Source organism: Acipenser ruthenus, chromosome 42 (genome assembly GCF_902713425.1).
Source record: "Acipenser ruthenus chromosome 42, fAciRut3.2 maternal haplotype, whole genome shotgun sequence".
Lineage (NCBI taxonomy): Eukaryota > Metazoa > Chordata > Actinopteri > Acipenseriformes > Acipenseridae > Acipenser > Acipenser ruthenus.
In genome coordinates, this window is record NC_081230.1 from 107,632 (window position 1) to 129,015 (window position 21,384).

At 45.0% G+C, this 21,384-nt stretch overlaps 1 protein-coding gene across 1 annotated transcript; it reads left to right on the forward strand.

Annotated features, from left to right (window-relative positions):
- The first annotated feature begins 260 nt into the window (after positions 1 to 260).
- LOC117414286 (tyrosinase-like) lies at positions 261 to 15,229 on the forward strand. Its single transcript, XM_059011657.1, has 4 exons — positions 261 to 1,082; positions 3,500 to 3,707; positions 4,247 to 4,388; positions 14,681 to 15,229. Exons 1-4 carry the CDS (start codon positions 324 to 326, stop codon positions 14,853 to 14,855), a joined length of 1,284 nt encoding a protein of 427 aa, XP_058867640.1. The 5' UTR covers positions 261 to 323; the 3' UTR covers positions 14,856 to 15,229.
- The last annotated feature ends 6,155 nt before the right edge of the window (positions 15,230 to 21,384 follow it).

Below are 21,384 nucleotides of genomic sequence, written 5' to 3' on the forward strand. Positions count from 1 at the left end.
TGTAATACTGAAATAGAATACTGTACACGTGGACTGCTAACTGAGACTTGTTGAGTTTACTTATTTTCGGCTTATTGACCTTGTGGAATCTGTACAAACAATCCCAATCTATGATAAATATTTATTTTAAACTAAATATTTAGACTTTTAAACCTTTCCTGAAAGCAGACAAAAAATATTGATCACCTCATTCAATGGGAGTTGGCTTTCTTTCAGTTATTTCTATTGGTTGTTGATGTGTTTAAAAGGCAATCCATTCACAGAAGTATCATTTAACTTACCTTTTATATTCATAGCTGGTTATGCTATAAATCTAAGGCAAAATGTTACAGTTTGTGATGTTGTTGCTGCTGCTGCCAAACAGTTTGGATGCTCATTTCCCCAAACCATGCACAACGGATGAAGCCCTCAACACCAAGACCTGCTGCCCAGAATGGGAAGGCTCTCCTTGTGGGGTGCGAGCAGGGCGAGGCGAATGTGATTCATACTACAAAAGTCAAACTACTGACTATATAGACTACCGTGAGCAATGGCCCTTTCATTTTTACCATAGCCTCTGCAGGTGCCATGGCAATTTCGATGGGTTTGACTGTGGCCTGTGTAAACATGGATTTAAAGGCCATCATTGTAACATTACTCACACGACTGAAAGAAAAGAGATCCACAGCTTGACAGAAGAGGAGAAAACAAAGTTCTTCAAATACCTAGAGTATTCAAAAACAAATATTAGTAGTAAATACTCCATTCTCACAAGCAATGATACCTCCATAAATAGCACATTGAAGTTTATTAATGCCTCTCTGTATGACGTATACATCTGGATGCATTATTATGCCGCCAAGCCTCTCAAAGGGACAGGGAGGAACGTTGCACATGAAGGTCCGGCTTTCCCCTTCTGGCACCGAATGTTCTTGCTTTTCTTTGAGCGAGAAGTGAGAGAGATGACTAGCGATGATAGCTTTTTTATTCCTTACTGGAACTGGACCAAAACAGATCACTGTGATATCTGCAACAATGATTATTTTGGAGAGAGTAATGCAACAGGATTAATCAGTCCTCAGTCCCAATTTTCTAAGTGGAAGGTAGGATTTTTGTATTTGTCTCATAGAGTGCCTTGGTTTACATGCAGTTTAGGAAGACCATCTGGGTAAAAAACATATACTGTTTAGTACACATTTCAATTAGTAGTTCAAAATAGAATGCATATGTTGTGTGGAGCACAGAAATGACAATGTACCAATTTTAATATGTGTTCGAAAACATTTGTGAGCCAGGCCAGGGGCAGCGCTGGGGGGGGGGGGATATGTCTTAGCCCCCCCGTAGCCACCCCTCCCAGTGCAAGGTCAAACCAGGAAAACAAAATAAAAACTTAAGCGGCACCTCTACTTTGTGCACAACGCTAATTACTGAGTGTCTCCCCGTTTTCTTTCCAAACTAGAGAGCGGTTGTCAGCTACATTAAGCTGCCTGTAGTTGGTACTTTGTTGTCCCAGCTGCGAGGTTTACTTCAGCAGTGTAGGCTATAGACTGCAACTCCCAGAGTGCATTACAAAACAGCGCAGGATCTTATTTGTGTGTCAAGTCACAGTTAGTCTGTTGACATGGATAAAGAATGGTGGTATTAAAATTATTTTTTTACAAAAATGGACTCGGAGGTAATACCAGTAACACAGAGTACCGATACTCTGATCTCCGATACCCTGAGATTTACATGATGGAAAAGGTGCTTTAGAAAGTCAGGGAAGCTGCAGCGCCACAGATGCTTAATTTGCAACACTAAAGAATGGGAAAGCAATATATTCAGTAAGGCCACAGTTAAGTGTGTTCCAAAAATGTTAAAATTGCTGAATTTCACACGATGAAACTTACAGAGACTGTTATTGACCAAATATAATACAAGATTTCTGTATTTAGAATTGTGTTTTATAAAATAATAATAATAATAATAATAATAAAATAATTGGGCGAGCACCGGATGAGTCATACTCTCATAGCACGTCACATGACGATTTAGGTTGAAGTTCATTGTTATTTTAATAATTAGATTATATGTATTTTGAGAGTGGTTTCATTTTATTTACATGCCCGATCGGCTAGGGCAAATAAGTTGTAGGTCTGCTTAGTTTATGTGTGTTTTTGTTTCGTTTTCTTCGCATGTGCAAATATTTTAAAATATAACAATACAGTACATTAGCTAGTATTAACCAATGTTTTGTTTTTTATTGGTATTATTGTTAATATTTATTTAGTATTATTCGTTTATTTATTGGTTTAGTTGTTTTTCCTATTGATTGTGAATAAGTGTTGCACCAATGAGCTGCACTCGGTAAAGTTTAAAACCATGTATTTCTGTGTATATATTATTATTCTACTTTTGAGGATAACAGATAAAAACACACGTTTAAATGTATATTGTTATATATATATATATATATATATATATATATATATAGTGAAAGAGCTGCTACTCACTCGGGTTCGGGCCCCTTTAAAAACTACGACCCAGCACACAGAAATGGATTTTAAACGCGCGGTTGCGCTATTTTTAATTACAAACCAAACAAAACACAAACAACCTCCTAACTCCGTTTGTGGAGCGCTTACTATACACACTGGAACCTGACTCACTCGCAGGACGGCTAAGCCGTGTACCTGCCCCAAAACCGAACAGGTTTAAACTGTACCTTTTCTTCTCCAGACTGCTCAGAAGCAGAGCACCTCTCCTACTTCCTTCTACTCAGCAGCCACGAGAACACTGGCTGCACTTCTTAAATACCCTGCACCCGGTTCTAATTTTTAATCACGCCCGGGTGCAAGGGATTACAAACAATAAAACAAAACAATACAATAATTAACAAATTAAATTAAACAATAAGCAAACCAATTAACTAAGCCCACTGCGCATTCTGCACACGTTCTCTGTGCAGTGAGGATTTAACCCCCTCCCTGCTGTCTTACAATATATATATATATATATATATATATATATATATATATATATATATATATATATACACACACACATATCTGCACACCACAAGATGTATAGAGCAGCCCCTCTCCAATATTCAGTCGAGCCCAACTGAGCCCCCACCCCCACCCCCACCCCCACCCCCACCGGGAAAAGGCTGACCCTGCCCCTGCATAGTTTAGAAACTCCAGATTCCATTTTACTGTGAATGTAATGGACGCATATTTCAGGAATAACTGAAGCAAAAAAAAAAAAACCTACATTTGAACAGATGAAGCTACCCTACAGCCAAAAAAGGTAAATAATAGCGCAAAACACCAATTCAATGTTGAATGTATTGGTACTGTACGTAATAGAATATATTGATCAGAATCAAGATACACAATTGCATGGAGTTCTGCATTACAATATATATCAAACACTGGTGTTTGCAAGACTACAGTTACTGTTAGGTACAGTTGGTGCATGTTCTATGTATGCTTATGTGTGCATCTGTTTTAATCTACTTTTTTGTATATTGATTCATTAGCCCATCTGCGATAAGGATAATAATTCTCTGGGAATCATCTGCATACAGGATTTAGAGGAAAGTTCTATTTTACGAAACCCTGGTGGAGACCCAACTTGTAATACTCTACCCACATCTGGTGATGTACAGAAAACAATTGAAGTCTTAAATTATGACGTGAGAGAATATAACAAAAGTGTAAAACACAGCTTCAGAAACACTCTTGAAGGTATGCACAAGGAAACATTATTATTATTATTTGTATTTATTTTGTTAGCAAACACCCTTATCCAGGGTGAAATATGCAAGAAGAATTTAAGGTGCCCCTACAACCCCACAACATAAAGTTATACTGTCCTTCATATGAGGTGTGGGGAATGCATTTTTTAAACAAAAAATAGGATCTGCTGGGGTTTTTTTGGGGGGGGGGGCAATCGGCCATTTTTTAACCCGTTTTCTCCCTAATAAAATAATTGCACAATTTAAATTGATTAAATAACTGGGCACTATAAATTAAAAAATAACAATATAAAAGCAACCCTTTAATTAAAAACTATATATATATATATATATATATATATATATATATATATATATATATATATATATATATATATATATATATATATATATATATATATATATATATTAATGCCAAGGTACTAAATAGGAAGCCACTTGCTATTTTCTCCTAAAAAGATAACATGCCAAAGATTACTAGTATTATATATACAAATACAATGTCTGTTTTCTGACTTAATCTTTCAGGGTATGATGTTCCCCAGGACTTCAGACAGCTGAATTCTGCTATGCATAACTTGGTGCACAACTATTTGAATGGAACCATGTGTGACGTTCCAACCGCTGTAAATGATCCTATCTTCATGGTACATCACAGCTTTGTCGACAAGTATGTATGAGAACTGCAGGAGTAGATATAGGGGAAGCATTAGGAGCTACCTTTAACTCTTTGCGGTCCATTTATTCAGCACGTCTCAGGCGCATCAGGTCCAGTTTATTTTCACGCGTGCAGTTTATTTTAGACGCGCTGTTTGAAAGTATTTTTTTTTCACAGTCAAACAGGTTTAAAAGGCACTGCATATCAACAGGGCACTCAGTACTGCATCTCCAGCCCCAAACCACACTTTGTTCGCTATAGTTTTCACATATGCTACGAAATAAATAATAATAATAATAATAATAATAATAATAATAATAATAATAATAATAATAATAATAATAATAATTGAATGGTTTTCTCGGCTTTTTCCAGAGAAAAAACGCCTAGAGACCCGTTTTTTGTGTCTTTTTTGATGATGTCGGACAGGAAAGGAATAATTGCAATGTCAGACCAGGTCCAACATAGGACTGCAAAGGGTTAACTAATGTTCTCACAAATCAGCATGTTTATTAAGGGTTAGAAACTAACACAATTGTGGTACTAGTCCTTTGAAACTGGCTAGTCCTGGTGTAAACTTACTAGTCCCAAAAATAAACACAGTTATAACCTTAGAACAAAACAGATAAAATAAACATGTTTCAGGTAAAAGGTCGACATTGTCTATACCTTTTAGGATTTTGAATGTTTGAATCAGATAGCCGTGTAGTTTTTTTTGTTCGACTGAATAGATTCAATTATTTTAGCCTGTCTGCATTACGACATGCCTTTTTCAGGGCAGCAGTGTGGAGTAGTGGTTAGGACTCTAGACTCTTGATCTGACTGTTGTGGGTTCAATTCCTGGTGGGGGGACACTGCTGCTGTACCCTTGACCAAGGTATTTTACCTAGATTGTTCCAGTAAAAAACCCAACTGTATAAATGGGTATAATGTAATTGTATGGAAAAATAATATGATATCTTGTAACAATTGTAAGTCGCCCTGCTAAGGGCGTCTGCTAAGAAATTAATAATAATAATAATAATTTTAAACCCGGATAATTCTGGTTGCTCTTCTTTGCACTCTTTCTAGAGCAGCAATATCCTTTTTGTAACAAGGTGACCAGAACTGAACACAAATTCTAGGTGAGGTCTTACTAATGCATTGTAAAGTTTTAACATTACTTCCCTTGATTTAAATTCAACACTTTTCACAATATATCCGAGCATCTTGTTGGCCTTTTTTATAGCTTCCCCACAATGTCTAGATGAAGACATTTCTGAGTCAACATAAATTCCTAAGTCTTTTTCATAGATTCCTTCTTCAATTTTAGCATCTCCCATATGATATTTATAATGCACATTTGTATTGCCTGCATGCAGTACTTTACACTTTTCTCTATTAAATGTCATTTGCCATGTGTCTGCCCAGTTCTGAATGCTGTCTACATCATTTTGAATAACCTTTGTTTTTGACAGCATAATTTTACATGACTTTCACAGTCTCTACCAGTCCAAGGGACTCACAGCCAACCAATAGCTGCATGAGCTGGCAGTTTGTGAGCCTGAGAGAGGAGATCCACCATATCTCAAATGCGTTCTACCACCCTGTGGTGGAGACGGCACTCTGAGGCCAGGGGACCTCCTCTGGAGAGGTGATCTGCTGCGTGGTTGATTCGCCCCGGCAAGTGGACGGCTCAAAGAGAAGCCAGCTGGGGCTGTGTCCACAGCAGCAACTGAACCGCAATGCTGTGAAGGCTTGGGGATCTCAAGCCACCCTGGTGGTTGATATACGCCACTACTGTGGTGTTGTCAGACCTCACCAGTACATGCTTGTTCCGGATCACCAGAAGAAAATGCCGTAGGCTGAGACTGACCACCATGAGTTTTAGGGCGTGGATGTGGGCTGAGGCCCTAGGCCCTGTCCACATTCCGCAGGTCCTCACCTTGTTCCAGACTGTGCCCCATCCATGGTTGGAGGCATCCATGGTGATCACTTCCTTCTGGAAGATGGGACCCATGATTGTTCCCTGACAAAGTTTGGAGGGGATCCTCCACCAATGCAGGGTCCTACAGAAGGACTGGGATATCAACAGTCTGCGGTGTCTGTCTCGTTGCAGATGAAGCGAACAAGTTGAACCAGGCCTGGAAAGGCCTTTGATGGAGTAGACCCAAGGGAAGGGCATGTGAGGCAGCAGCCATCAAATCCAGCATGTGTTGACACAGCACCATGCTCACTCTTTCTCTAACCTGAATAGGGAGAGGCAAGACTGTGGCAACTCTCTGATTTGTCAATGTGGCCTTCATGGATGACAAGTCCAGGTGAAGGCCCAGGAAATCCGATTGTTGGCTTGGCATGAGGCAGCACTTCTGCAGGTTTACCCTGAGACCGAGCCGCTGAAGGTGGTCTGTGACCAATGCCGTATGCGTCAATGCTTGCTCCTGTGACTGGGTGCAGACAAGCCAGTCGTCTAGGTAATTCATCAGTCGGATGCCCTGTACCCGCAGGGGTGCCAGAATGACATCCATGCACTTGGAAAAAGTGCGGGGAGCAAGGGACATGCCAAAGGGGAGTACGCAGTACTCATAACACCTGCCCTGGAAAGTAAAGCAAAGGTACTTACCAGTGCCCGGGCCTGATGGGTATGTGGGAATACGCATCTTTCAGGTCCATGGTGGTAAACCAATTGGCTGGCCGGATGGCCTGGGCTATGTGTTCAGAAGTCTCAGATCCAAGATAGGGCGGAACCTGCCGTTCTGAGTTGAGAGACGCGTGTTGAAGTGGGTCCTTCACTGCAATTACTATTGACCCCCGAAAGGGGGGTGGTTTTAACTGGAACTGAAGGCTGTAACCAGCCTGTATTATTATTATTATTATTTATTTCTTAGCAGACGCCCTTGTCCAGGGCGACTTACAATCGCAAGCAAATACAAATACATTCAAGTGTTTACAATACAAGTCATAAAATAAGAGCAAGAAATACAATAATTTTTTTCAAGTGTGACAAACCACAATTCAATAATACAGCAGATAATAGTGAAAGTTACATCAGGATATGATTAAATAGTGATAGTTACATCAGGGTATGATCAAGTACAAAATACTACAGGTTAAACACTTGGCAGATTACAATATTCTGAAGTACAGGATTAAATGTAGTAAAATAGGGGGCAGATAAGAGCAAAATAAAGCACATTTACATGAAGGGTGATAGTGTCCCAGGATACAAACAGAGGAGTTCTACAGGTGCTCTTTGAAGAGGTGAGTCTTGAGGAGGCGCCGGAATGTGGTCAGGGACTGGGCAGTCCTGACATCTGTAGGAAGGTCATTCCACCACTGCGGAGCAAGGGTGGAGAAGGAGCGGGCTCTGGAGGCAGGGGAGCGTAGCGGAGGTAGAGCTAGTCTTCTAGTGCAGGCGGAGCGGAGAGGTCGAGTGGGGGTGTAGGGAGAGATGAGGGTCTGGAGGTAGCTGGGTGCAGTCTGGTCAAGGCATCTGTAGGCTAGTACAAGAGTCTTGAACTGGATGCGAGCGGTGATCAGGAGCCAGTGGAGCGAGCGGAGTAGTGGAGTAGCGTGGGCGAAGCGAGGCAGAGAGAACACCAGGCGGGCAGCAGAGTTCTGGATGAGCTGGAGCGGACGGGTGGCGGACGCAGGGAGGCCAGCCAGGAGGGAGTTGCAGTAGTCTAGGCGGGAGAGTACCAGGGCCTGGACCAGGAGCTGGGTAGCATAGTTGGTGAGGAAGGGTCGGATTCTTCGGATGTTGCTCAGGAAGAATCGGCAAGTGCGTGCCAGAGTGGAGATGTGCTGGGAATAAGAGAGGCAGGGGTCCAGGGTGACTCCAAGGTTCTTAGCTGAGGAAGAGGGAGAGAGTGTGGTAGATTCCAGAGGTACAGAGATAGAGAGATCAGAGGAGGGGGAGGAGGAGGGAAAGAAAAGGAGGTCAGATTTAGAGAGGTTGAGTTTGAGGTGATGCAAGTGCATCCAGGAGGAAATAGCAGACAGACAGGTAGAGATACGGGAGGAGATGGTGGAGTCAGAGGTGGGGAAGGAGAGGAAAATCTGAGCATCATCAGCATAGAAATGGTATGAGAAACCATAGGATGCGATGAGGGGGCCCAGGGAGCGGGTGTAGAGAGAGAACAGGAGAGGACCCAAGACTGACCCTTGGGGGACTCCAGTTAAGAGAGGGTGAGGTGTGGAGGTTGCTCAACGCCAGGTTACCTGGTAAGTGCGGTTGGAGAGGTAGGAGGAGAACCAGGCCAGAGCAGTGCCAGAGATCCCCAGGTCAGCAAGAGATGATAGTAGAATAGAGTGATCAACAGTGTCAAAGGCAGCAGAGAGGTCGAGGAGAATTAGGACAGAGGAGAGAGAGGCAGCTCGGGCACACTTAAGTGAGTTGGTGACAAACAGGAGGGCGGTTTCAGTGGAGTCAGCAGAGCGGAAGCCAGATTGGAGAGGGTCAAGCAGAGAGTGGTTGGACAGGAAAGCAGAGAGCTGGCGGTGTACAGTCCGCTCGAGGGTTTTGGAGAGGAAGGGTAGGAGGGAGACAGGACGGTAGCTCTGGAGGGAGGTGGGGTTGAGGGTAGGTTTTTTGAGGAGGGGAGTGATAGAGGCTTGTTTGAATGTAGAGGCGAAGAGACCAGAAAGGAGAGAGGTGTTGAGAAGGGATGAGATGAAGGGAAGTAGAGCAGGAGCAGCAGCTTGAAAGAGGTGAGTGGGTAGGGGGTCCAGGGCACATGTGGTGGGTTTGTGACCCTGGAGCAGGGAGGAGAGGTCAGAGTCTGAGAGGGGCAAGAAGGTGGAGAAGGAGGGTGAGTTAGTAGGGGTTGCAGTGGGTGTAGGAGTTGGAGCGGGAGGGGGTTCGGGGGAGGGAGAGGTGTTAAAGAGTTTGCGGATATCTGAGATTTTAGAAGAGAAGAAGGAGGCAAAGTCATCAGGGGAGATAGAGGAGGGAGGAGGAGGGGGGGAGGGTTTAGGAGGGAGGAGAAGGTAGAGAATAGTTTACGTGGGTTGTTAGTGGAGGCTTGGATTACAGATTGGAAATAAGCACATTTAGCAGAGGAGAGAGTAGAGGAGAAGGAGGAGAGGAGAGTGCGGTAAAGGTCTAGGGCAGCAGGGTTTGGTTCTCTTCCATTTCTTTTCAGCAGATCGCAGTGTGATTCTTGCCGAGCGGAGCGCAGAGGAGAGCCAGGGATGGGGAGGGGAGGGGCGAGCAGGACGGGAGGTGAGGGGACAGAGGGAGTCGAGGGAGGAGGTGAGTGAGGAGAAGAGGGTGGAGGTAGCAGAGTCTACAGAGAGTTGTGAAAAGGAGTCGATAGGAGGGAGGTGAGAGAGAGCAGTGGAGGCAAGGACAGAGGGGGAGAGAGAGCGGAGGTTACGGCGAGAGGTGACAGTGGGGGTAGGAGGAGCAGGGAGAGGGGGGAGAGACAGAGAAAAAGAGATGAAATAGTGATCAGAGAGGTCCAGGGGGGTGACAGAGAGGGTGGAGGGGCAGCAGGCCCTGGAGAAGGTGAGGTCCAGTTGACGGCCAGCTTTGTGGGTAGGAGGGGACGGAGAGAGACAGAAGTCGAAGGAGTGCAGGAGAGGGAGGAATCCAGCAGAGTGGCTGGGGTTGGAGAGATGGATGTTGAAGTCACCCAACAGGACAGTCGGGGTAGACAGAGAGGGGAGGGAGGAGAGTAGATAGTCGAGTTCATCCAGAAAGTGAGTGAGAGGCCCAGGGGGGCGGTAAAGAACAATGAGCAGGAGTTGACAGGGAAAGGTTAGTTGGACTGCATGAAATTCAAAGGTATTGACAGAGAGTGAGATGAGATCGGAGGGGACAGAAAAGAGTAAGGAGAAGACCCGTCCCACCTCCCCGTCCAGTGAGACGCGGGGTATGGGACAGGACGTAGAGAGAGGACAGGGCAGCAGGAGTAACAGTGTTATCAGGGGACAGCCAGGTTTCAGTGAGAGCAAGGAAATCGAGCGAGAGGTGGGAGGCAAAGGCAGAGATGAAATCAGCTTTGTTAGCAGAAGAGTGAGAGTTCCAGAGTGCACCAGAGAGTGTGCGGGAGGGGGGGAGAGGCAGAGAAATGAGGTTAGAGGGGTTGGAGGAGCAGCAGCGGAGGGAGGGCAGAGGACGAGGACGGGAGGACAGAACAGGGATGTGAGAGACAGTCATAGCAGGGCAAGCAGGACAAAAGGCACAGTAGGAGCAGTAGGGTGGAGGGTACAGACCTGACTAGTAGATAGCTTCTTCTAGAGCCCTGTTAGGTTTGGATCTATTGGAATAGCGTCTCAGCGCAGGCCTCCCCTTGCTGGACTCCCACAGCTAGACTCCTGGCTCTTTTGTTGAGGCTCTTCTGTTGGCTGGCGCTTCTGGCTGGCGCAGAAATAGGCTGCTTAATATATAAAGAACAACTGCGTGGAAACCAATCATATAGCAAATCAACCACTCACCTGGTACTAATCACACACCAACTCAGCTAATTCAAACACCACCTTACAAAGTTACCAAATGTAGTTTAAACTTTAAACTTAAACTTTAAACTTTTAAACTTTAAACTTACTTGAAGCAGGAACTTGCCTATCTGCCTCAGTCCCTGGTTCCTGTAGACTGACCACTATTATATGCCCACCCTTAAATGGGTTCCACCTCACTTTGCAAGGGGACTGGCACAACTGCTAACTGCTCTATTGACAATACTTTTACACACTTCAAAGGGGATCACACCACTACAGGAGGCTGTGTGGAGACCAATCCAAATGCAAACAACTCTGTTCAAGTTAATAAACCACCCTCCCTGATAATTGCAAATTGCAAATCACCTTATTCTTCAAATAACCACACTACCTGGTTTAAAATCACATACACACACTCCTCCCTAAATTGAAACACCAACTAATAATGATACTTAAATTGTTAATTAAAAATTAGTAGGAGCAGGACCAATTTCCTATCTTGCCTCAGACACTGGTTACCTGTAGACTCCCACAGCTAGACTCCCGGCTCTTTTGTTGAGGCTCTTCTGTTGGCTGGCGCTTCTGGCTGGCGCAGAAATAGGCTGCTTAATATATAAAGAACAACTGCGTGGAAACCAATCATATAGCAAATCAACCACTCACCTGGTACTAATCACACACCAACTCAGCTAATTCAAACACCACCTCTTGAGCACCCAAATGTCATTGGTGCTGAATTGCCCATAGAGTAACTGGAGGGAGGATAAGGGGTTTTGGAAGCTGCTGTGTCCCCTCAGGGATGCTGAGCCTTGGGCTGCTTTGGGGGCGCAGTGTGATCTCTGACTCCAGCTCCAACTTGTCCAGCAAGCTGAACGAACTGTCTCATCCAGGTAGGGGGAAAATCTTCCTCACCCTGGAATGCTTGTAGGGAGAGTATGTCCTCCATATAGCCCAGTATGGGCTCAGGCTCAAGGGCTGGTGCCAGAACTGGAGGAGGGGGCAGCCTACTGGCCAACATGGTGGGTTGGGTAATGGCAGGGGCAGGCATCATGTTCATCATGAAGGTCTGCTGCCCCATAACCACCAGGATCCATGAGGGCCGAGATCTTCTCACCACTCATAGAGCGTTTTCTCCATGGAGACCTGGAGAGCTGTTGTTTATGAGGGGGTGAGCACCTCACAGGAGGGGAGTGTGCTCGCTGCTCAATTCTCTGTGCTGGCGAGCAAGAGTGTCGCTCAGGCACTGGAGAAGGACCTGCCGGGATGGAAATCGAGCTGTCACCCCTGAAAGGGGAACAGACTGACTGGGATGCCCTACTAGAGGGAAATCCCAGTCCAACTGACCTGCAGGACCGGCTCTTAGAACGCTCTGAAATTTTGCACAGATTGTGCAATTAGTCAGGTCGGCCAGAGCTGAGGCAGCGTGTTCTGGCCACAAACAGGAGACGCAGAACTTGTGTGGGTCCTCAGACGGCATCTTGCAACTGCACGAGCCGCAGATGTGAAATCCCGGCATAGTGCACAGACAATTTCACGGGTGCATGGAGGCACGGAAGTGCACGGAGTGCACGGGGGTCCAGTGTGATGCACGGATGTGAACAGACACGCACAAGTGTCTGGTGCACGGACACACATGGGTGTCTGATCAGAGACTCTTGATCCAAAAAATTGAGGCGAGACAGCAGCCTGAACTCCCTCTCCATCCTCTCATGTACTGCTGTTGTTGTGAGGAGGTGGTGAGAAACGTTTGGGGACGAATCACCCTAGAAAACCCGATTAAAAATTAGATTGGGTGATCTAAGCTATACACAGTTTGTTTACAAGTAAACTGTGCCTTAGCGCTGTGTGTAGCTGTGTCTAGAGCAGAGCTCTGGCCTCCTCGAGACTGCTCCTGCTGTGTTGAAGTAGGCCCAGGGCCAACAACATGCACCACTACTCATTGTTTCCTTCCTGTGAAGAAAGAAAAAACACAAATACAAGAACAGATTCATTAGTAATACACTCTCTTAAATTACTAATACACAAATTAGCGAGCAGACTCAGTAGAGTCAGCAAGCTGAAAATCTGAGCGAGTTTTGTGAAAAAACAAGCTCTAAAACATGAGCAACTCAGCTGAGTGCTTAGGGGGGCAGAGCCGAGTAAAGAGAGCAAAAAGCCTGGTGATTTGCGGCCTGCACTCAGCGAACGTAAAGTTTAGAAAATATTCTAAAAAACAGTGAAATAAACTGGGGGAAGGGGCAGCTGCCTGCTTACCATGCTTATTTAAGCAATGGAGGGTACAATCATTGAGTAGAACAGAATAATAATAAAGATAGTTGCGAACAACAATACTTTACGCTCAATCCTGTGTCAATGCTGAAGCAAAAAGAGACTGATCTTCCTGCGCTCTGTCTAGTTATTCAGCACCCAAGGGGCGGGGCGCTGACGTCAGACCTACGGAGGCGTAGTGGCAGCTTTTATATTAAGCTCAACAAATCCTATCACCTGACGGCGATACCCATTTAGTTGATGGCTATTTTTGAATTGAAAGAGAACAATCATGTTCCGGGACCTAGTAAGTGGACTGTGGGAAATATGCATTATGCACTTGCAGCAGGGCTGTTGTTTTTATTTTTCCCCTCCTGTGCCATTTACAGAACCTAGCCTAGTTTCTTAGTTTCTTTTTTTTTTGCTTTAACCTGTGCACTCACGCTCACAGAATCCACTGCACGTCAGTAACTATTTGTTTTCAAGAAGTATTATTATTATACAATATACAGTACCATAGTACAAATGAACTCGGTGGCCTAAGTGAACACATAATATAAACATCGGCTTTCTGCTGACTTAATAAAAACAGGATAAAAAACATCAGGGTATACATATAAAATAGTAAAAATGCATTGCACACTTGGCTCCCTCACAATACCGTTAATTGTTCAGTTGGACAAAAAACGCACCCTGGCTTTATTAACTTTCTGCTGTGTCCCTGCACCTCGGTAGCACTGTGATAGCCACTGAGAGTAGCCTATGGTGTTCTAGCCTGTTTATTAATTCGTATTATTTAAGAAATGTTTACTGTATTCTTTATCTCAGCCATAACTCCAGTAAAACACACTTGCAATTACTATACCGCCAGGCGCCATTCTTCTTAAGGATAAAGCAAATTCCCCGCTTTGATGGCTTTATCTGTCATCGATGTCACTGATCTTGCAACCAATGCGCGATTTAAAAAAAAAAAGAGTATCATGAAGCTTGAGGAATGCACCAATCACAATTGGATTTGTTGTACTATACTAAATACTACTATACAGCTACCGCTTCAACTGAATAGGCATGTACTACTAAATGATTACATTATAATATTGACTTTTCCTGCATTAAACATGAGTAGATATGTACACTTTCTTTACCGGTACTCGCCAAGAGGACTACTGACACACAGATATCAACTAGTCCTCAACAATTTTAGTTCACCTCAGGCGAACGGGCGAGCATTAGTTTTTAACCCCGTTCATTGTTGTTCATGGAGACATAAGGAGGTTTTAAAAATGACTAATAGGTTGTATAAAGACCAAGGTTTTATTTGTATTTCAAGAGCACATTTCCAGTAAAATAAAGCAGAATTTCTTTGCAGGTACTTATCCCAGGATGAGTTTATTTTTATTTATTTTTTGTTACATTTTGAGCCCTACAAGTAACCTTTACGTCATGGAGGAGCTTGTGTTGAACTCTACCAGCTGGTTTCACAGACCCCGATTAGCACTAGTCTTGGATTTCCTTACCTAAATTAACATTAAGTAGTCCAAGATTAGCACTAACCTGGGTCTGTGAAACCAGCCATAAATCTTCAGATCTGCTTTGAAACCCTTCCTGTTCTAAATAATAATCTGTTTTTTCAGGATTTTAGAAGAGTGGATGGATGCCCATCCAGATGCTACATACCCAGAAAACAGCGATGCCATTCCTGAGGGACAGAAGGCTGATGATTTCATGGTCCCTTTCTTCCCTCTAGTTAAGAATAAATACTTCATGAATCACAGCATAGTCTTTGGATATAGGTATGCAGATGATTAGCAAAGTTGGGGTCAATTCCTTTTTTTCAATTTCAATAATTGTACTGTTCATATTATCAGGTAATTGTGAGCTGTGAACAATAAATTTGCAACCGTTAGCCTGAGTATAGTTTTTTAGTAGTACTCTATTGTGCCTTATTATTACTTGTTTTTCTCAATCATTTTCACTAAAAACAGTATATGCAGTTGCTAAGTTTTCCGCTGTGTCTTGTTATTATTGATTAATATGACAAGAGTCCTCCGGTATTGCCAAAGCTTTTACAATTAAGAGAACAGAAATGATAAAATAAATATACATTCATACAGTAAGTCTATTTAATCATATGTGTCGTGTCAGTCCTGAACTAATAAAATACTGTACACATGGACTTCAAATTGGATTGCTGTTGAATCATTTTCCTTGTAGAATCTGTCCAAACAATTCCAATCTAGGTTAAATATATAGTAGACTTTTAAACCTTTCCTCAAAAATATATTGATTTCCTCATTCAATGGGAGTTGGCTTTCTTTTAATTATTTCTATTGGTTGTTGGTATTGTAACAAATTCCGTTGTTTTGTATTACAATAGCTTGCATGTGTTCTTTGTTATATATATTTTTATATATATATTAAAAAATAAAAATATTCCATGCCAGGAGCGACCACTGGAGGCGTCTAAATCAAGCTACCCAGGTTACTCATTTATTATTTATTTATTTATTTATTTATTTATTTATTTATTTATTTATTTATTTCTTAGCAGACGCCCTTATCCAGGGCGACTTACAATCGCAAGCAAATACATTTCAAGTGTTACAGTACAAGTAATACAATGAGAGCAAGAAATACAATAACTTTTGTTCAAGCAAAGTACAAGTGTGACAAACCACAATTCAATAATACAGCAGATAATAGTGATAGTTACATCAGGATATGATTAAATACAAAGTACTACAACACTTGGCAGATTACAGTATTCTGAAGTACAGGATTAAATGCAGTAAAATAGGGGGCAGATAAGAGCAAAATAAAGCACATTTAAATGAAGGGTGTTAGTGTCCCAGGATACAAACAGAGGAGTTCTACAGGTGCTGTTTGAAGAGGTGAGTCTTAAGGAGGCGCCGGAATGTGGTCAGGGACTGGGCAGTCCTGACATCTGTAGGAAGGTCATTCCACCACTGCGGAGCAAGGGTGGAGAAGGAGCGGGCTCTGGAGGCAGGGGAGCGTAGCGGAGGTAGAGCCAGTCTTCTAGTGCAGGCGGAGCGGAGAGATCGAGTGGGGGTGTAGGGAGAGATGAGGGTCTGGAGGTAGCTGGGTGCAGTCTGATCAAGGCATCTGTAGGCTAGTACAAGAGTCTTGAACTGGATGCGAGCGGCGATCGGGAGCCAGTGGAGCGAGCGGAGTAGTGGAGTAGCGTGGGCAAAGCGAGGCAGAGAGAACACCAGGCGGGCAGCAGAGTTCTGGATGAGCTGGAGCGGACGGGTGGCGGACGCAGGGAGGCCAGCCAGGAGGGAGTTGCAGTAGTCTAGGCGGGAGAGTACCAGGGCCTGGACCAGGAGCTGGGTGGTGTAGTTGGTGAGGAAGGGTCGGATGTGACAACACTTCCTCTTTGGATTTAAACAGCACCCTGGGAAACAAAGCTCATCTTCCCTTTAAATGACACCAGTCCACACAAAGCAACGGAGCAACGGAGGGTACAATCATTGAGTAGAATATAATAAATAATACATTTGATAATCAGAGGAAAAGTACTTAAAAACGCAGCACAAAATCCCAACGATGATCGACATAAGAAATATATATTTTAAAATGCAACAAACATCAAAGGGTTAGCTGAGTGATAATCAATAGCCTGGCCCTCTTTTAATTCAACTGAAGAAAACCAAGGTAGGGTGCTGAGTGGGCAGCATCGTCTTTTAAAGTTTTACTGGAGGATTTTCTTAAAGTGAGTACATAGATAATGAAATGGAGCTTTGTGTATTATAACTAGAGGAACACACCAACAATGCTGAACAGGTAGCTGCAAAAAATTAAGGAAGAACACTCATAAAATGCAGCATGGAGGTATAAAAAGCTGCCTCTTGACTAAAATATTCAGAAAAAACGTCATGATGTTTTGTTTGGCACATATTGTTTTCGTGTAATTTAACCAGTAAACTGCAGCTGAATGTACAGTATCCACGTGAAAAGTTCCAAGTGGATTTGATATTACTAGACTGACATTTTCAAAGCTTTATTTCACAGCACACAGCTGAATATTGGTGAGCAGTACTGTTGTATTGATAATGCAAGTTGATTTTATTTTCGGGGATGGGGTGTAAGCAATTATAATAAAGCTGAAGGGGGGTGCGATGTAAAAAGTTTGAGAACCGCTGGTCTAGATCAGGAGTCAGTTTAACTGTCTCTGATTAGTCACCCATGCACACCCGTGCCCCGTGCACATCCATGCCCGTGACTCTGTGCTTCCGAGCACATCCGTGCGACCCCTGCCCCTGTGCACATATAGTCCATTCACCCTTGCTATACCGGGATTCCATGAGTGTGGCTCATGCAGTCGCAACATGCTACTTGAGGACCCGCATGAGTTCCTCTCTGGTCGATCTGACCTTTTGCACGATTAGTGCAAGTTTCAGAAACGCGTCCTGAAAAGCCGGTCCTGCAGGTCAGTGGGACTGGGGTCCCCCTCTAGTAGGGCATCCCAGTCTGTTCCCCCTTCTGGGACGTCAACTCGATCTCCACCCCGGCTGGAGCTCTCCAGGAGCCCCTCTCCAGTGACCAAGCGATGTCCTTGCTCGCCGACATGGAGAGTTGAGCATCAGAAACACTCCCCCCCACTGCTGCCCAACCCCCCGCACTGGCGATCCAACCAACTCCAGTTCTGGCTCCAGCCCTTGAGGCTGAAACCAGATAGGAGTATATGGAGGACGTGCTCTCCCTGCATGCATCGGAGGAGGAGGAGGAGGGTTCCCTCTCCTACCAAGAAGAGACCTTTCATTCCAACAGCTCGCTGGACAAGCTGGAGCGAGAGTCTGACACCACATCAGAGCCCAGGTTCGAGGCACTGGTTGAGAGAGCGGCTCGCTGCCTCAGGGTGGAATGGCCACCTGCTAAAACGCCTGCACACAAGAGGACACTGCCCTCATTCCCAGACTTCATCAAGGAAGTCCAGTTGTCATGTGAGAATCCAGCTTCGGCCCCAGTACGGCGACCGATGCGCAGGCTTTCTCGACCATGCAAGGTGCAAAAAATGGTGGTCTAGAGGTTTTCCAGCCATCATTAAGGCCTTAGTTCAGGCTCCTGGCATTGGCCTGGCCAAGGACTTAAACTACCCAAACAAGCAGTGTAGGACCACTGAGACTCATCTCAAGAAGGCCTACGCTCCTTGCACACAGACGGCAAGGCTTTCGAATATCTCAAGCCTACCCTCCATTTATCAGACGTCCCTGATCGGGGAGCTCCGTGACACCATCTCGGAGTCCCAGAGACAGGAGCTGAACCAGGTGTCTGAGGCGGTCACCAGGATAGCTCAGCTCACAACAAAGAGTGAGCACGGTGCTGTGTCAACGCATGCTGGGTTTGATGGCTGCTGTCTCACAGGCCCTTCCTTTGGGCCTACTTCATCAAAGGCTTTTCCAGGCCTGGTTCAACTTGTTCGCTTCACCCACAACAAGACAAACACCATAGACTGCTGGTGTCTCAGCCTTGCTGGAGAACTCTACGTTGATGGAGGACCCCCTCCAACCTTCGCCAGGGAATAAGCATGGGTCCCATCTTCCGGAGGGAAGTGATCACCACGGACATCTCCAACCATGTTTGGGGCGCAGTCTGGAACAGGGTGGGGACCCAAGGAATGTGGGCGGTGCCGTGGGCCTCAGCCCACATCAACGTCCTGGAACTCAGGGTGGTCGATCTCGGCCTACGGCATTTTCTTCCAGTAATTGGGAACAGGCATGTACTGGTGCGGTCAGACAGTAGTGGCATATATCACCCACCAGCTTGAGATCCCCAAGCCTGCACTGCATGATGGTTCAGCTACTGCTGTGGACACAGCGAATCAACTATGCAGTGGACTTCCTCTCCAGAGGAGGTCCCCTGGCTTCAGAGTGGCGTCTCCACCCCAGGGTTGTAGAGTGCATCTGGGACTGGTTCGGCAGGGCAGACGTAGATCTCTTCACCTCGTGAGAGTCTACACACTGCCCTCTGGTTCTCAATGGAGATCTCGACAGTCCCTTAGGAGTAGACGCACTGGCTCACGTGTGGCTGAGCCATCTCCTGTGTGCCTTTTCACTGATACCACTACTCCCCGCCTTCCTGGAGAAGGTCAGGGTAGAGAAGGCAACAGTGCTCTTGGTAGCTCCTCGGTGGCCCAGAAGGACCTGGTTTTCGACCCTGGTGCAATTGTTGCATGGCCAACTGAGACAGATCCCCTATGGGCGGATCTCCTCACTCAGGGTCAGGGCAATCTGTGGCACCCAAACCCTCAGCTGATGCAGCTGTTAGTTTGGCCCCTGAACGGGAACACCTGTCAGCCCTAGGGTTGTCATCGGCGGTTATATCCACTATTCAGAGCACGAGAGCTCCTTCTACCAGGTCGCAGTACTCGTACAAGTGGCAGTTATTCCAGAACTGGTGTCTGGCCCAGAGCCAGGACCCAGTTACTTGCCCCATGGCGGTCATCTTGCAGTTTCTACACAAACTACTGGATGAGGGAAAGTCCCCTTCCACATTGAAGGTGTACTTAGCAGCCATATCTGCCTGTCACATACATATTAATTGGTTATCACCTGGGAACCATTTACTGGCATCCCAGTTTCTGAAGGGTGCAAGGAGGTTGCGTCCCCCCAGGATGCCTAGCCTTCCTTCATGGCGCCTTGATGTGGTGTTGGAAGCCCTCACAAAAGCTCCATTTGAGCCAATCCATACCGTGGATCTGAAGCTCATGTCTCTAAAGATTGCGTTTCTGCTGGCTATTGCTTCAGCAAAATGCGTAGGCGAGTTGCATGGACTTTCAGTGCACCCTTCTTGCATTTGCTTCACGGGAGACAGGTCTAGAGTCTCCATGCAGCATTCTTGCTGAAGGTAATATCCCTGTTCCACGTGAACCAGTCAGTGGGGTTGATGGCATTCCATCCTCCCCCTTCTCTTCTCCAGAAGAGCAACGGTTGCACACACTCTGCCCGGTGCAGGCATTGAGGTGCTATATTGACCGTACAAGGGGCTCCAGAGACACAGAACAGTTGTTCGTGTGTTATGGTTCTAGGACACTGGGTCAGGCATTGTCTAAACAACACTTGTCCCACTGGATAGTGGACGCTATCACCTTGGCTTATGAGTCTGCTGGCCTTCCCCATCCGGGGCAGCTGAAGGTACACTCTACCAGAGGTATGGCGACATCCTGGGCTCTCTTTCGAGGTAAGCCCTTACTGAGATCTGTGCTGCGGCTAGCTGGGCTACGCTGCACACATTCATGAGGTTCTACAGGGTAAATGTACTGGGATCCACTGCTCCATCAATGGGAGCCTCGGTCTTAGGTTCCATTGCACCAGCGGACTTAAATACTTTGTGTCAGTTCCCTGGATGAGGACTATTGAACTCAGTCGAGTACACTCTAGTGTGTCAGTGCGATTCACACTGCACACAGGTCACGTCCTGGCTATCGTCCAAGTGCGTGCATATAATTATGCAGCAGTGTGTGATGTACTTACAGTACAATTTTATTTTGTTCAACGTAATCAGAATTGCGTTTCACATTTCCCGGGCAGTGGCCTGACGGTAATGCTTCTTGCATCGTACCAAGCTTCAATAACAATAGCCAAGGACCCCCGTTGGGTGACCTTTATGTAATTCAGCATTTTTCTACGCTGTTAGAATTGTCCTCTGTACGTTCACATGCTATCCTAAGACTCCCTGTTCTAGGAACAGTGATAAGACATACGTCATTTCGAACCTAGATGCTGAGGCACTGTTCCATGTATAACATTTACATTTTATGACCAATAATGTTTTACTGCCGCATTGTCTCCCTCGCAACTGCTTTGGTACATGGTACCCATTAGTTGATGGCTATTTTCAAATTGAAAGAGAACGTAAGGTTGCGGATGCAACCCCGTTTCTCTGAAAGAGAAAATAGCAATCAAGCAGAGAGGTCGCTTCGGTAGCCCTCGCGGCCTGAAGCAAAAAGAGGCTGAGCTTCCTGCGCTCTGCCTGGTTATTCAGCAACCGAGGGGCGGGGTGCTGACATCCTAGCAGCAGCTTTTACATATAAGTTCAGCAGAATTCAATCACCTGACGGTGATACTCATTAGTTGATGGCTATTTTCTCTTTCAGAGAACCGGGGTTGCATCCGCAACCTTAAGTTTCAATGGGGAATTACTCGGGTTAAAACAGACTCGTTTATAGCGTTTTCTCCTTTTAAAACGTATAGTTTTCATATTCCAGACAGATATTTTTTTGAAAACGTATAGTTTTCATATTCCAGACAGATTTTTTTTGGATAAAACATATAGTTTTCATATTCCAGACAGATATTTTTTTTGAAAACGTATAGTT